The sequence below is a fragment of the Phalaenopsis equestris genome, unplaced genomic scaffold (assembly GCF_001263595.1).
Source record: "Phalaenopsis equestris unplaced genomic scaffold, ASM126359v1 Scaffold000002, whole genome shotgun sequence".
Classification (NCBI taxonomy): Eukaryota; Viridiplantae; Streptophyta; class Magnoliopsida; order Asparagales; family Orchidaceae; genus Phalaenopsis; species Phalaenopsis equestris.
Window position 1 is genome coordinate 42134193 of NW_018164444.1, and position 16902 is coordinate 42151094.

The window sequence follows — 16902 nt, forward strand, 5'->3', positions numbered from 1 at the left end:
CTTGTAAAACCCTGGTCAAGTGGGGTCGTGATTGGCCAGTGGAGTTAGGGTGGGGTTTATGATCTAGGGTTTCTTCTTCTCCGCTCTCTTCTTCTGTTTGGCTTCTTCTTTGTTTTTGTTTTTATCTTCTTCCAGAAATGGAACTTCTGAGCAGAAGCGAGAGCAGAGGAACTGCTGCTGCTGCTGCTGAGTTGGTGCTGATTTCCGTGGTGGATACTATGCTGATGGGAACGATTTTGGGGGCGGGAAAATTTCTCCTTTGGCTTCTCTGTATGGTAATACTCTAATTGTTCTTATTTTTCTTCATTCTTTAAGAATTTTATGCATTTTAATGTTTAGGTTTTGGATTTGACGCCTCTGGTTTAAAGTTGCGATTTTGTTTGGTTTGGTGAGGTAAGAAGTTCATAATCCTGCTGCATAGGTTATTTGTATTGTGAAATTTTTATATTTTTCTGTTTCTCTTGCTTGGATTGCAACAGCTTATTTTGGTTTTTGTCCTTTTCTTTGCAAATTTTATTTCTTTTTGTGGTTTTAATATCAATTTGTATTTTTATGTTTTGGATTTTTATTGCTTTCAGAAATCTTTGTCGCCTATACATGACTGTCTGAAGCCTAATGATTAGTTTTGACTTTTTTGCTTTCTTATTTTTGTAGAATTTAAGAATGTGTGTTGACTTTTCATGTACATGGTTTAGCAGTATTAGATGTTAGGGCTTGTATTTAGGTTTAAAGCTCATTTTTTTCTTTGATATTTTTGTTTGTAAGCTAAGTTTTCGGTCTCCCTGTTTAGATCTAAATCAAAGAAATAGTAGTTGTTTCTTAGATCCTAAGGGGGTGGTTGGTAGCCAGATTTGAACAGGATTTACACAATACTTAACATAAATCTAGCAAAAAATAATTGGAGAAATTAAATCTGCACTTCACTAAACCCAAAATTTCTTCTCTTTTATTACTTTTTTAAAGTTAATTCGGATTAATATAATCCAATTATTACGTGAATTTGATGGATTTAGCTTTGGAAGAAAGTCACAGGAGTGGATTTATGCCAAACACGGTAAACAAATTTAATGGATTCATCCTTAAATTGAACCAAACACTATTCTGGATTTACGATATTTGGATTTGATAAATCCGAATTTACGGGATTTTCTCATTTCTATTTAACCTGAATCTTATAGGCAGCCAAACACCCCCTAAGGATGTTTGTTATTGAACCTTCTACTCGTGTGCTTTCTCTCATGCTCTCCCTTACCTACACATTTTCTTACAGTGCTGCATGATGATTTTTTTTTTCCTACATTTTTTGTTTCTAAAAATTAGGCTTTGAATGATAGAATTTCAAGCGAATTTGACATCGACTCAAGATTGGCTCAAAGTTATTTGCTTTGATTTCAGGCCGAGTCAAATCAAGTTCTAGTTTAGCTAGAATCTAGTTCTATTCAAGATGAAGATGGCTATGAACTTGGCTCAAATAACTAAGATCACAAGAAAAGTGGATCGATTTTTGGCTCAAGAAAAGGGCATTTACATGCATATCACTCAATTCCTATGTATTTACATATCTAACACCTAAGCTTCAATTTTAATGAGCGTACCACCTTACATATGCATGAGAATATGTATTTCACTTTTAAAAGTTAAAATATGGTATTTTTAACGTGATACGAAAGATTTGGGTGTTTTAAATATAAGACATAAAGTTTTGGTGTTAGATATGTAATATATAGGAATGGAGTGGTATGTACGCAAACACTCATTTCTTGATTTTAATTTGAGCCAAAAATGGATCCACCTATCATAGAGACAAGTTCATAGCCGGGCTTAAATGTTTATGATTTGCATCCGCTTGAAGGTTGCATCATTGGTTCTTATGTTGAACAGGGTGCCAAAAAAATAGTGGAACTGTTGTGATGATTCTCATCCGCAAGCTAGTTTTTTTTTTCTCCCGCCTCTTCCTTTCTGTCTCTATGAAGCGAAATTTTTTGTAACATTCACTTTAAAAAGCCCAAAGTTTGGGATGAAAATGAAAATAAAAAATTCACATTTCGTTGGAGAGCGAAAGTATTGAGATGTGAAAGGAAATTCTAAGCGAAATTATGCGGAGCTCAAAATTCAATAGTGCAAGTAAGCGAATGGAAGAGTGGTATTTTTGGAAAAGCATCGAAATTGGGCTTAATTTATTCCAAAACTGTTACTTTCAAATGGAAATTCTAAGCGAAATTATGGAGAGCTCAAAACTTCAATAGTGCAAGTAAGCAAATGGAAGAGTGGTATTTTTGGAAAAGCATCAAAATTGGGCTTAATTTATTCCAAAACTGTTACTTTCATTTCTCACTTATATGGCCTCCAAATGTTGATTTCTTCCAGTGCATGAATGCAGTTTTCTTCATACACCGGTTGACATGGGGTGAAATAAATAATTTACGGTTAGAACTGAATAAAATTTATAGCCGGCCCCTATCACATTATAATCATTTTTTTTATTCAAATGTTTAAAAAATGTAAATAAATTTAACAAAATATTTCTATTCTTTTCTTTTTACTACAGCGAATTGCGTAATACAAGCTTCAAGCCACTATAGCTGCTTCTTATTTTCTCTAATACCTACTATATACTACTAGACTTTTGTCTTTATTTCACTATAATATTGGGCATATGTCACCAATCACAATCAATCTTTTTTCTTAATTATTTCACCTTATTTGACTTTTGATTAGTTAAAATTATTTTAGGCTTGTTTTTCTGCAAGATGCTGGGTAAATGCGCAATTTTGCCAGTTTCTTTTTATGACCATGTTTTGAGATACCAATGTTCACTCTATATCACTTAATGCATTTCAAGTGCTTTTGGTCTGGTTTAAGTAATAGGTTTTTCCATATTAGTTAATTCATTGTTCTCTTTCATGTTAATAAAGTGTGAACATCTATCTCTATTGTAAGCCACAAGTTCATTAATGTCTGAATGGATGCTTTAATTTTAACTAATTAATGATTTGAATAATAACTAATTAATGATTTGAATAATAATACAAGTTTTCTTTAATTTCAATAAAAAGTTATTTAGCGCAATTTGTAGGAATTTATGTGTCCTCGGTATTTAATGCTGCCGTTCTCCCCTTTGTGTTGGGGACTAGCCGGAAATTTAACAAGGAAGGTGTAATTTTCAATTTTTTTAGAGTCATTTACATACATACCACACAAATCTTATATTTTTTTGCATATTTAACACCTAAACTTTGATATTTACGTGCATATCTCAAATTTTTAACATCACAAACATTTTAGAAGTGAAAGTCACCTTTTCATGCATGTTTATATATAACACGAAAGTGTTATAACTTGCATTTTCATTTGTGCTGAATTGTATTTGCATTTAATTAATTGTATGTGAGTTATACTAAGTTGAGACTTGAGAAAGGTCATTTTGTACTTTTGTTTCTTCGTTTAGATCCATACCAATGAAGCTAACTGTATAGTATATTCTTAGGTTGTTTTGCTTTGCGTGTAATGAACATTTTGGTTGTCATAGAGGTAATATTAAAGATTTTAGAGGTTTTAGTATATTAATCATGTTAATTTTTGAAATGCTTGTAAATAACTTTTTATTAAATTTTAATCTGATGTTTAGAAAGTCTGTGAGAATTGGAAGAAGAATGATAAAAATGTGACCAAAGTTTAGGCCTTATATAATAGGGAAATTTACTTACATGCTACACAATTCTTATGTATATACATATTTAGCACCTAAAGTTTGATATTTGTACTTATAACACTTTGGTGTCAAGAAAAAGCGTATTTCACATTTAAAAGGTTAATAATTTTGATTTTTTTTTTGTTAAGGTTGTGAGTATTATATATGTAAATATGGAAGTTACGCTGTTGAATATGTAAATACATAAAAATTGTGTGGATTGTCAGTTTCATTGGAAATACTTTTTCAGTTTAATTAATGATTCTTTACTTTTTCAAAATCAAACAAATGACCTACTTAAACAATTTAGTTACATGAAACTTTATTGATTTGTAGCAATCACTTCTTTGACTTGTTTTGATGATGAAGGACGGCATTTTAGAGATGAAATGGATCAGGGTATAGACAGACTGAATTGCCTACAATTGCCGAATGAGCTGTTAGAACCAGTCTTTTGTTTTTTTGGGGCTTTTACATACATGCCAGACGATTTTATGTTTTTATATATCTAACCCCTAAACTTCAATATCTGCACTCATAACACTCAATTTTTTAACATCACATCAAAATATCACTTTATTAACTTTAAAAAAAAAACACCTTTTTATGCAAAGTTTATAGCACGAAAGTGTTGTAAATGTAAATCTCAAACTTTAAATGTTAGATATGTAAATCCATAAGATTTGTGTGATACCTATCTAAATTTCCTAATATGTTTGGTGGATTATTGATTTGTTTGTAACATAATGTTTATGTGGCGAACGTAAAGGGATGCTTAATGCGTGGCTTTGTGCATGATGAAACTATAATCATTTTCTCCATAAACATGGATTCTGCTTGAAGTAGCTGCAGGTCTTTGCTTTTGCTTGTTGAGATTCACCATTTTTGTGAAGGAGTTAAATGCAATTGACTAAAGCATATTAAAACTCTCCATAATTCTTTTGCATAACTGTACTATCTATCTTTTGAATCTCTTGAACTATTAAATAAAAACTTTATTATGTGCAACTGCATCTTTTTATTTTACAAGTTTGTTTTTCGTTTAGGTTACTCTGACTTCTTTCTCTGTTGTTTCATGTCTTTGCATTTATGACTCACAAATTGTTATAAAACTGAATTTTAATATCTTGTTCCTTTTTTTAAATGTTCAGTCCACGCAGAAAATTTACATACATATCGTACAATTCTTATGTATTTACATATCTCACACCTAAACTTTTATATGTATATATATACACTTTGGTGATTTGAACCTTTGCATGAAAGGTGTATTTATCTTTTTAAAAGTGGCAATACTGCTATTTTTGATGTGATATTAAAAATTTGAGTGCTATGTGTGTAAATATGAAATTTTGAGTGTGAGATATATAAATACATAAGAATTGTGTGCTATGTATGTAAATGACCCCCGAACACCAACAACAAAAAAAAAGACCAATGGGACTCACAATTTGGTCAATTTTATATGTAAATATTGTGCTTGCATGCTGCAGTTTAGAGTGTGTGCTGAGAACTAATGATTTTCTTACTTAATATTTATGCTTACTGATGATTTTTGGGATGAATGCGCTGTCAATCTGCATCATAATTTTGTTTACCTTTTTTTTGATTTATCGTTTAGCGCATTCCTTCTCTGGTTTCTTAGAATACTGTTATTAATGCAGATTGGATCTTCACAAAATGGAGCTAATTTATTTGATGAAGGATCTGACATAAATAAAGGGTGAGGGCTCATCACCTTAGAATGCAAACTTTTGTTCAATTATGTTGGTTTTTAGTTCATCAAATGAGCTTGGGCACTATTTTTTTCTTTTTTTCTTTTTGGCTGTTGTTACTTGGTAGATTTCCTCTTTCATCTTTGAGAAAACTCAAAGATGAATCCGTGCCGGAGAATAAAGATGACGGAGAATCCGATGACGATGAGGAGGAGGATGAGGATGAAGTTGGCGATCAAGATGATGATGGTGGTGAGGAAGATTACTCGGGGGAGGAAGGGAATGAGGAAGATGAGGATGAACTTGAGGCCAATGGTGCTGAAGGAAGCGATGACGAGGATGGGGATGAGGACGATGAAGATGAGGATGGAGATGAGGATGATGAAGATGAGGATGAAGATGCCGAGGATGAAGATGATGATGAAGATCAACCACCTCCTAAGAAGAAAAAGTAAAAAAACTCCATCTTTCTCAAGAATTTTCTCATGTGTAAGGTGCTGGTCATCATTATTGTGGCTGTTAGATTAAGGTTTTAGAGGAGGGGCTGCCTTAGATTAGGAAAAGAGACATTTTGAAAGTTACTTTTTGAGTTTTTACTGTCTGACTTCTTTGTGGTTTTATGATTTAAGTTTTTTGATTTTCTGACACTTTGGTAATGGATGCATTTTGGTTTGTTTTCATGATTTTACATGCATTTGACAACATTATTTTGTTTTTACATTTCTAACATCCTAGTTTTTATATTTACATTTGTACGTTTTGATGTTATAAATTTTTATGCTTGAAAAAGGTGTGTTTTATTTGTAAATGTAAATAACAGTATTATTTTTTATTTGATATTAAAGATTTTAGTACTATGCATGTAAATATGAAAGTTTAGATGTTAGATATGTAAATATAAACAAAGTTAGTGGTCAAATTTGATCTTGATGATATTATATTAGAAAGATAGTATAAGTTAAATAGAATGAAGAACTTAGGAAAATTTACATAAATAAAATATAAGTTTTATCTATTTATATATCTAACATCTAAAGTTTGATATTTACATTTATAAATGCATGAAAATATGTTTTTTGGCTGTTTTTCTGAAGTTTATAATGATAATATCTTTGATATGATGCTAAAATGTTTGAGTGTTATACATATAAATGCACTAGATATGTAAATATATAAGAATTGTTTGGCATGTATGTAAATATTCCTAAATTATATATTGCATCTCTATATTCCAAAGTTCTCCTAAACTCTAGTCTCTTTAAATGTTAAGAGATCTCCTATTTGACACATCGGGGTTGTGAATAATCCAAATTGGAATGAGCTGTTTGTGTGTTCATATTCGGCTCATTTTAATTTTTATTGATTTAAATTCGACTTTATCTTAGAAATTGATCGATAAGAACGTGTTCATTCGCCTCATTTGAATTCAAATTGAATATATGTTAGGTATGAATAGATGGTAAATAGATAAAAGAACAGTGCTTCAATGTGTATAGTATATTAGTTGAAAATAAAGCGAAACATTTTAATGTTTCGTGTGCTCATCATTCGTGATAAAAGACAAGTAAATAAATAAATAAATTACTAACTTAACATACTAGAATTATTTTGTTTTCTACTAATCAATTATAAATATGAAAAAAAAAAAATTAATATATATACATATATAATCTCAGAGTCTTATAGAAAATGCTACTTTAATGTAGATATTCCACCTAATGATGGCGCCTGGAGATGATTTGAAAATGCTACTTTAATGTGGATATTCCACCTAATGATGGCGCCTGGAGATGATTTTTTCTTTTGTTTTTTTCTTCAACAAAATTTAGGCCAGACATAGCATATATCATTGATAAGAAAGATGATTATAAATGATTGGAATCAAAATAAAGCATATATATATATAATTTAACAAACCTATAAGGAGAAATAACAAAAATGAGAGAGAGTCTAGCTCATATAATCCTTGCACTTTGTTATCAAAAAGGGACTCCGTTCAGGATCAATGAAATTTATTGCGTGCCAGAAAATTCACTGCGATAGAATAGTGATTTATCATTCAAGTATCGTATGAAAATTCAACACATGGATAAAAAAATATAGGAAAAGAAGACATCATAATGTTTAAGTAAAAAAAAAACTTAAAAGAGAAAAAAATTATGGGGCCTAGCCTATTCAAACTAATCCATCATATGTTTGTATGTACAAAGGTATGTCATTCTCTCGCGACAAGGAGAAAGTGGTTGAAATATTGTACTGAAAGCTGCACTTGTTTTATATGGTTTAACAAATATGAGCTTTAGAAAATTTAACAACAACTATAGCCGATAGTCGGGCATCAATGTTAGCTAGCAACTATAGAGGTCGTTGGTTACTCACAAGATGTTCTCTTGAGAAGATGTTATGAAATTTCACTTCTTCTCTTCTTCTCCCTCTTCCAAAGTGAAGAGAGGGGAGAGTCATTTTCTTTTAGCGAGAGTCATTTTGGACTTTTGGTACATAACTTTCTTAACCACATGATTGGACGATTTATGTTGATCTCTCTTGATCATGGGTGGCTCTTTAAGGATTGTAGTGACTTAATGATATAAGAATTAAAAGATCTTAGGCTAGTTGAATTTCTCTTGTCTAGATGCTCAATTTGACTAAAAATATGTAAAATTTGGATTTCATTTGACAATTCAATTGATGAACCAAAACCTTTTGTTGTGCTTCAATGTTTGAATTTCGGCTTGCTTGGACCTGAATTAAACCAATTTTAAAGTCGCAGTGTTCATTTGTCAGAGATGCTCACTTTGATTATAAATTTGATAAAATTGGAGCATAGATGATTATAAACTTGAATTTAGAAGATTTTTTTATAAAAATGCACCAAAATTCTTACTTGATCATAACACTTTTTTTATGACACATCAAAACTATTTCTCAGTAATCAACAAATCAGAGGACCTAGGATCATTAGAACATCAAAGTAGCAACAACAATAAGAAACGATCAAAGATATAAGTAGTACCAATTTCAAATATGCAAAGCTAGTTTCACATAACAAAGAGGCTGATTTTCATCTTTGAAAGCTCACAACAATGAGGATTTATTGTCACATGTGATTGAAAGCAAAAAAGAAAAAAAAAATGAGAGAAAAGGCATTGAATAAAAGTCATTCTAGCTGATCAGCTCGAGCAACATAAAACAAACACCAAAACATCATAAGAGATTAAGAATATTCAAGAACAACATATGATACAGTTCAAAAACCGATTTGAATTCTATGTGTAGTATCTAGACTTCATCATAGCTCACAAAAAAATCCAAAACACCAAAAAGAAAATCCAAAAGCTGGTGCATGATTATGTCTAACCCCAACATCCATAAAGAGCATCATAAATAAATCCAGGGACTGCCAAATTAGATAAAGACAAAGAAAAAACAAAACCTAATAATTGAGAGAGAGCATGAGTAAGAAAAACTAGGATGAAAGTAACAACTCATAGGCAAAACACCAAGCCAAAGGAAAATGCTATGTATAATAGGAGTTGCTTTATCCACTTTTTCGTATGATTGCAAGGTGAATTTTGCTCCAAAAAAATATTAATTGGAGTGATGTTGCCTTTGAAAACTCTACAATTCCTTTGATAATAAATATAGTGAGCCACAATATCAAAAATAAATGCTAATAATTTTTAGGAATTTTGCAAGTCAATGTGTTAGCATGTATAGACACTTACGAAACATTGCAACCAAATGAAAGAAAGAAATGTGAGGCAAATTATCCTTTGGAATGAAGAGTAAAAGGGGGAACTCAAAAAATATGTGCGATTAAATCTCAGCATGAGAGAAACAAAATACGCACAAGAAATTGACTTATAGATCTGAAGAGAATCTTTTATTTTCAAACCTCCAATGAGAATTTTTCATGCAATGACAACACATTTAAGGAACAACCTTTAAACTATACAAATTTACTCTAATCATATTTGGCGTGGCCATCATATTCAAAATTAGAAACACTTTGAGATAGTTCTCTAATTGTATATAATTTGTTGTATTCATTTTTAGTGAGATTTGTTAGTTGCCCTCCTTTTAACTACATTGCTCTGGTTTTATGTTGAGTTTGTTATTAAGTCTATAATTTATCAGATGCTAGAATATTTACTATAATATAGATAAAAAGAGTTTTATATCTTCTTTTTATATGAAGATACTTCACATACATAGATAAAAGAAGATTTATACATGATACATTAGAAATTTTAATGTGGAAATCAAAAAAATCTTAATATGCAGTCCAGTTGAAATGATCCACTATATATGTAAGATTACAAAAGTCAACTCTTCCTCTCAACTAAAGAAGAAAATATTATAAAGCTAGAAACACAAACTTGGTATTATGTGATATTAGTAAATATTGTTGAAAAATAATAAATGGTGATCAACCTTGTAAAGAAATGATAATTTGGTGATAGCATTCATACACTAATAGTTAAAAGATGAAGATCGAATGATAGCTATTCAAAGATACTAGAAATATGGTTGAGTGATGATGATCAAACAATGGTTGTTGTGCAACGACAACAATTGTTGGCTTCGCTGACATATTAAGTTTTTCGAGTTCTATGTTCTCTCCAACTGTAAGTCAAGGTTTAAATTCTTTCTATATGAAATATGAATATTTATTTATAGTTTTATAGAGTGATATTTTAATAATTTTAGTCAGAATTATCAAAATGCTATTGAATGACTTGTGTTGATTCAATTGATCATAGACCATCTCTTTAGCATCTTAGTATTTTAGTAACTTTACAATTAAGTGACATTGGGATTATTGGATTTCTCTTCTCAAGACACTCATTAAGGTTACGTTAAGGACATAGAGATCATCATATCCGCTAATTAATGTCATTAAGTTTTTAATTATGTTTTTAAGTGTTTGATTTAGGTTCATTTGGACTCAAAATGGAGCACTTATGGTGTCCTTAGAACTATCAAAATATTTTTCTCTGTATGTATGTATGTATGTATGTATGTATGTATGTATATGGAGTTTTACATGCTTACCACTCAATTTTTATGTATTTACATATCTAAGTCCTAAATTTCAATTTTTATATTTGCCATTTTGATTTATGCATGAAAATGTGTATTTCATTTTTTTTAAATTATAATAATGATATTGTGTATGTGGGATTAGATCGAATGTTTTAAATGATATAGTTTAATTTAAAGATTATAAAATGTTATGACAGTACGTATAAGCAACTCAATTTTTTAAAATAAATTATTATTATCATATTATAATAAATGAGGAATGAAAATCATTATAACTTTGCTGGAATTGAAATAACGTTACACTTTACGGTCGGTCTGTCGATAAAGCTCGTTGTTTGCAAATAACTCATATTCGAATCTCTCGCGAAGTAAGCGAGCCAAATATGAATAATTTTTTTAAACTCGAATTATAAGCGAGCCAAACACGAACAACACTTTCTTCGATTGTGTTCGCCTCGTTTTAGTTCGTAATAGAGAAATTAAATCCAACGCACTATGTCTGTTTTTTCTAATTAATTTGGACGAGTCAATTTTGAGCCGAACACAGACAAGAATATGTAAATCGAGACGAACATGAGCATACTGTTTACAAACAATTTAAAAAATGAGGGATAATAATTAATTTCAAACAAATCGAACACAAACTAAATCTAAACTCACTCAAACTCGACTCATTTACGGCCCTACTTCACATTTCGAACTTGATATAACATCAGGTCACCACCCACCAGCCTGTAAGCTCTGTCCAAAATAAATAAAAATAAAAATAAAAATCTAGACCGATTATCATAATCTTTTATTTTATGTGGCGAGAAATTAATTCAAGATTTGTACCACTCATAAGCTATCCATATTATGCCACTCATTTTAATGATCCAGACTGCAGAGAATGATGAAGGGACTTGTGAAGGAGAAGATGTGTGGAAATGATATTTTTTGAGTTAGAATATCTACACCTAATTTTAATCTATTAAATGAAAGATTTGCATAAATACCACCCAATTTTTATGTATTTACCTATGCAGCATCTATACTTCAATTTTCACATACATACCATCATATTCAATTTTCAATATTATTTGTAATTAAATTAATGTTATGATCAAATATGAATCAAGATAATCTAGTTTTTTTTTTTTTTTTTTTTTTTTTCATTTGGGCATAATTGCACTTACATGTTGGTGATGATAATGATAATGATGATGATGAGTAGTTGCACTTACCTGTTAAGGCAGTTGCAGGAAAATATTATTGTTAAAAAAGTTACGGTGGCTATTACAAATATGTATTTTTTAATTTTAAAGAGTTAGACCGCAGTTTTTTAGCAATAACTGTGTCATATTAGGTTACAAATTAAACACAGCTTCTCACATCAGTATTTTCAAAAAGCAAGCAAAACACAATTTTGCCAAACGTGCGATGCGGTTAGCCACACCACTGCCCCAAACGCGAGAAAATATTTCGTCCTGACACCGCACATCCAGATGGCCAACCACCGATGGCCATGGCGGGCGACGTGGCCGCCGGTGGTTAGCAGTCAGGACGTGCGGACGTCCAAACAGAATATTTTTTTTTCCCAAACAGACCCTCAATCATCAGAAGAATCACAACAACAAGATGCCATATCATCATGTAATTAAGAGGAGCAATCAAACATCTTTGCATATATAAATAAATATATATTTATAAGTATATAAGATTCCAAACATAAAGGCTTCAACGGATGGATGAACTAATAAGCGTTGTGGTGATGGTTAGCATAGACAAAACATGCTTTTCAATACACGTAAGGTGAAATGAGCTGTGGAAATGCGCTATCATTATCATTATCGTTCAACATTATGTTTATTACCCTTATTTTCTTATCATAATCCTTTCTTGAACAACACATTCCTCATGCATGCAAACATGTTACATATTCTATACAATTGTGTACAAATTGTACATTGGTGTGTAATTGTTCTACATATGCATGTATACATGTATTGTACACACCTCTTTGCAAATTGTATATAGTTCTGTGTATGTCATTCTTATGTAATATTTTCTTTTAATTAAATGATAGATGAAAATTTGGCCCATAATGCTTTTAAAATCATAGGCTTGAATCTTCTGTTGAATATTAATTGTATTGGTATATCACATGAAACTGTATATTTAGGCACAAATCTTGATATGTTTTTGAGTCATAAATGTTTCAAATTCTAATTCAAGAGTGTTTGGTACTTTGGTCTTTGATTTCAACAAAGTTTATAGTTAAACCGACTCTCTCAACAAGATGAATGTAAAAACTCTAAAATTGGTTCAATTTGAGACCATACAAGCTTAAATCAAGCCGTTGAAACATAATTAAAAGTTTGTGATTTTTAGTTTAAGTGATCAAATGAAATCCAAATTTAACACATTTATAGTCAAATTGAGTTTCTTAATAAGGGAATCTAACATGTTTAAGACGCTCATGTCTGAGGTCATTAAGACACCTAAATTCTTAACAAATCACCTATGATCAATATGAATAAGCATGAACCATCTGATCAGAAGAGAGTGAGAGTGAAGAGTGAAGAAGCGAAATTCTAGGGTCTGTTATGGAGAGAAGAACTAAGGAGTAACTATCGATCTCCCTACCCTCTAAGCCACAATTGACTAATGACCTTCGTAGCCATCAAGCACCCGCCGATGCTCACCATCGGTCGTCAGTAACCACTTCGTGCAACCATGGTAGCTAGACTACAACTGTTGTTGAATTTCCTAACATTTGTATTTTCTTAGTTATATAAAGACAAGCGTTTTATAGTTTTCAATGTAAGTTTGTAACTTTGTTCTCCCTATTGTGAGAGAAGGGTGTCCACTAGTATTTACAAATATATAGTGGATTACTTCGACTGTTCTAACCTCGTGATTTTTCCTCTTTTAGGGTTTTACCACGTAAAAGAATCTTGGTTTCTTATTACACAACTTTTCTTTTATTTGGGTATGTCGTGCAATATTAAGATATTAAATTATTACTCTACAGTCACAAATTTTTTAACACTCAACAAATATAATATTTTCTAATGAATTATAGTAGTCGTAATTTGTGATCTACAAATAGTTATTTAGAAGACCAAAATATGAAAAAGAAACAACCTCAAACGTAATTTTTATGTCCACTTCCTCAAGGGCATTTTTAATATAATTCACTATAAAAAAAAACCCAACTATTTTGATTGAGCTAAGCCATGAAGTGTTTATTAGCACAATGTTAGATACTTTGGTACGTTAAAAGCAACCTTATTGATCCACAATATTCATGCTAGAGCTCAATTAAGAATGGATGACTATTTTATAAGTCATGAAAGAAGTCTATATATTCTTGTTTAATGTTGGCATTGTTTTGCAATTCCATCTTTCCTTTTTCTTTTAGTTATTAATTATAAAATTTGATAGTGTATCTACCTTTTTGTTTGGATTTTTGTTTTTGTTTGGTTGGAGATGACCCAATAGTGTTGAAGTTAACTCTTGCCCTCTCCTCTATAAATATATGTCAACTCTCTATTTCTTATATGAACATTCTAATATTTAATCATTTTCCTTAAAAATATAATAATAGTAGGATTTATATGAAAAATCTTTTTTATTTTTTTATTTTTTTTTCACATCAATTTTTGAATCCCCGATTGCTATATCACCAGTCATGCTCTTACAAACCTTAGCCTAAAAAAAGAGACAAATTTGCATTTTTTAAACTTCAATCGATACTAATTTTATATGAGCCTAAGTCCATTCAATCAAACTCTTATCAGTAATAGCAGCCCAAAGATTGCCTAAGTTCATAAATGTGCATAGCAAGAGGGTTTCACTAAAATATACAATTGATAGAATTTATGGCACACCATAAAGCACTTAGTAGCTCTCTACTAAGTAATGGTTAACATAAACATGTTAGCATGACTTGTCAAATTAATAGAGACTTACAAAAATATATTTGCCCAAATTAATGGATTATTTATATAGTTCTTTAATGTGATGGAACCAAATTAAAATAATTTGGAAGGCTAGCATCTTATTGGCAAACCCCCTTATGGCTCATCATAAGCTAGCAAGTGCTTAGGTTCAGCTTGACTTTCATTCACTTCACTCAAAGGCATAAGAAATTTTGTTATTAGATAAAAAATTGATAGGATGTATTAAGAACACATGCTATAGGGCCCGTTTGGGGTAACTTATTTGGTGCGGTGGCGTTTTGAAAACGCACCTGACCTGATTGGATAAACTGCGTTTTGACAATTTATGCATTTTCAAAATGCTGAAAGCAACATTTTCACACCGCAACTATCTAGGTGCGGTGGCAGCTTATTGGTAGGGTCAGACTTTTCCAAAAAAATAAAAATTTGTATTAGCTACCGCACCTAACTTATCAACATATTATTTTTAATAAGCTTATCAGCAGATTATTCAATAAACTACAGCTGCCCCAAACATACTAATAGTCTCCATTGATTTATTCTATGTACGTAAAGAATCCGCTATAATCCTCCCAGGCATTTAAATGTTTTGACTATAGTTATATAAATATATATATTAAAATAGTATGATGCTCTAATGCATTTATTAAAATGTATTTTAAAGTTATTTTGTTGTTGGATAATTTTTAAAAGCTTGATCAAGAAACAATGATGTGATTTATGTAGTATTTACAAGAACATTTATGTAAGTCAATACAAGTGAATTTTTTGGAGCCATTTAGTGTTAGATTTGTAAATTGCTATTATCAGAGCATTCTAGATATGATATGCTATTTATTACTATTTTTAAAAATAAATTTTCAACTCTAAATTTGAATACTTTTAGGTATTCAATGAAATTATGTTTAAGGCTAAATAATTATTAAAGTTACAAAAATATCATAACATTACTTTTTTAATATGAAAAACTTAATGATTATGCAAAAAACATCTAGGTTGTTTATACAATATTATTCCACCCTCACGTAGACTCTCACATTCAGCTTCGTTATTAGTACATGACTTTATCTAGCAATAAGAGCAGTAAATAATAATAACCTCTGGGGATAAAAAAAAATGAAATTGATACCCACTTTGATCCTCGGGAGAGAGCTCGACGGGCCTTCCTTTAAGTAAGACACTCCGTTAAATATAACTTCCATTCCAGGGAATGGATGGCCATCAAATGTTCATCGGGAAAATTATTATTATGTGTCTAGTGGGGAATGGATGACCATCAAATGTTCATCAGAAAAATCATCATTATGTATCTAGTCCATTGGAATCGAGGCAAGTCTCTAAAAAGTCAGCTAAGACATTGTCCCTTGATGGCTCACTAAGGAAGACATGAAACATTAAACTTCAATAGAATCATAGCCCATCTTGCCAATCATCAAGCTAGAGCTGTACAAGTCACCACTAAGATGTAACACCTATACTTTGATGTTTCTTAAATCATGGAGATGAAATAAGATAGAAAGATAGTGAAAGAAAGAGATAACAAGTGAGGAAGAGAGAAAAAACTATTATGTGGAAGTCTCATAACAATTGTCATCTGATAGAAAAATTATTGCATACATACACTGCATGCAGAGATGCATGCGGTGTCCGATCATGATCGTAGATCATGGTGATCTACTGTCAGGATGCAATTACATTTTTTTTGAAAAAAAAAAATAAAAGTGAGGCCCACCGAAATACATCCTGACCGTAGATCTGACCGTACACCGTATGCATCTCTGCATGCGGTGTATGTATACAATAATTTGAGTTAAAAAAAATTATACAAATCAAAATAGACTATCATTATCGTACCACCGTTTTTAAAAATTTTATTTTCCTATCGTTTGTCAAAAATTTCAATTAGATATGAACTTATGAAACTAAGTTATCTCAATATTTTAAATATTTTAGTGACATAAATTTTAGTATATTATAGCTCTAACTATACTACATTTGTTGGCTTAATTACATTTTAACTTTATTGGATAGTTCATTTCCTTAAAAAAAAAATCTCTTAATTTGATTTGTATAAATTTGTCCCAACACTTGATTAATTAATAAAAGTGTTTGCTTGTACAATATAAAAGTGATATGTGCTTATTATGAATTATCCATTTTTATTTATTATAATTAATTTATGTATATTAATTTATTCAATAAATTCCCACTATTCTTGATTTAAATTTCTTGTAACATACTAGAAAAATCAAAAATTAAATTAAATTGGGGATATTTTTGTAATACTTCATTTTTTTCAAAAATTAAATTGGAGATATTTTTGTTGTGATAGGAAAATGTTTGGGGGTTATAAAAGTAAAATTAAAATTTCAGTATTAGAAATGTAAAAACATAGGAAATGGAGGGTATGAATGTAAATGCCCCATTACAACCTCCATCCACGTTTTATCTTCAATTCTTCCCACGATGTCCAAGACGCCGTGCCTATATAAGCTGACGGAGACTA

General features: G+C 30.6%; 1 protein-coding gene across 1 annotated transcript; it reads left to right on the forward strand.

The window, feature by feature from the left end:
* On the forward strand, positions 1-6010 carry LOC110031908 (glutamic acid-rich protein-like). The gene is made up of 3 exons (XM_020735346.1): positions 1-275; positions 5356-5414; positions 5534-6010. Exons 1-3 carry the CDS (start codon positions 138-140, stop codon positions 5859-5861), a joined length of 525 nt encoding a protein of 174 aa, XP_020591005.1. The 5' UTR covers positions 1-137; the 3' UTR covers positions 5862-6010.
* The last annotated feature ends 10892 nt before the right edge of the window (positions 6011-16902 follow it).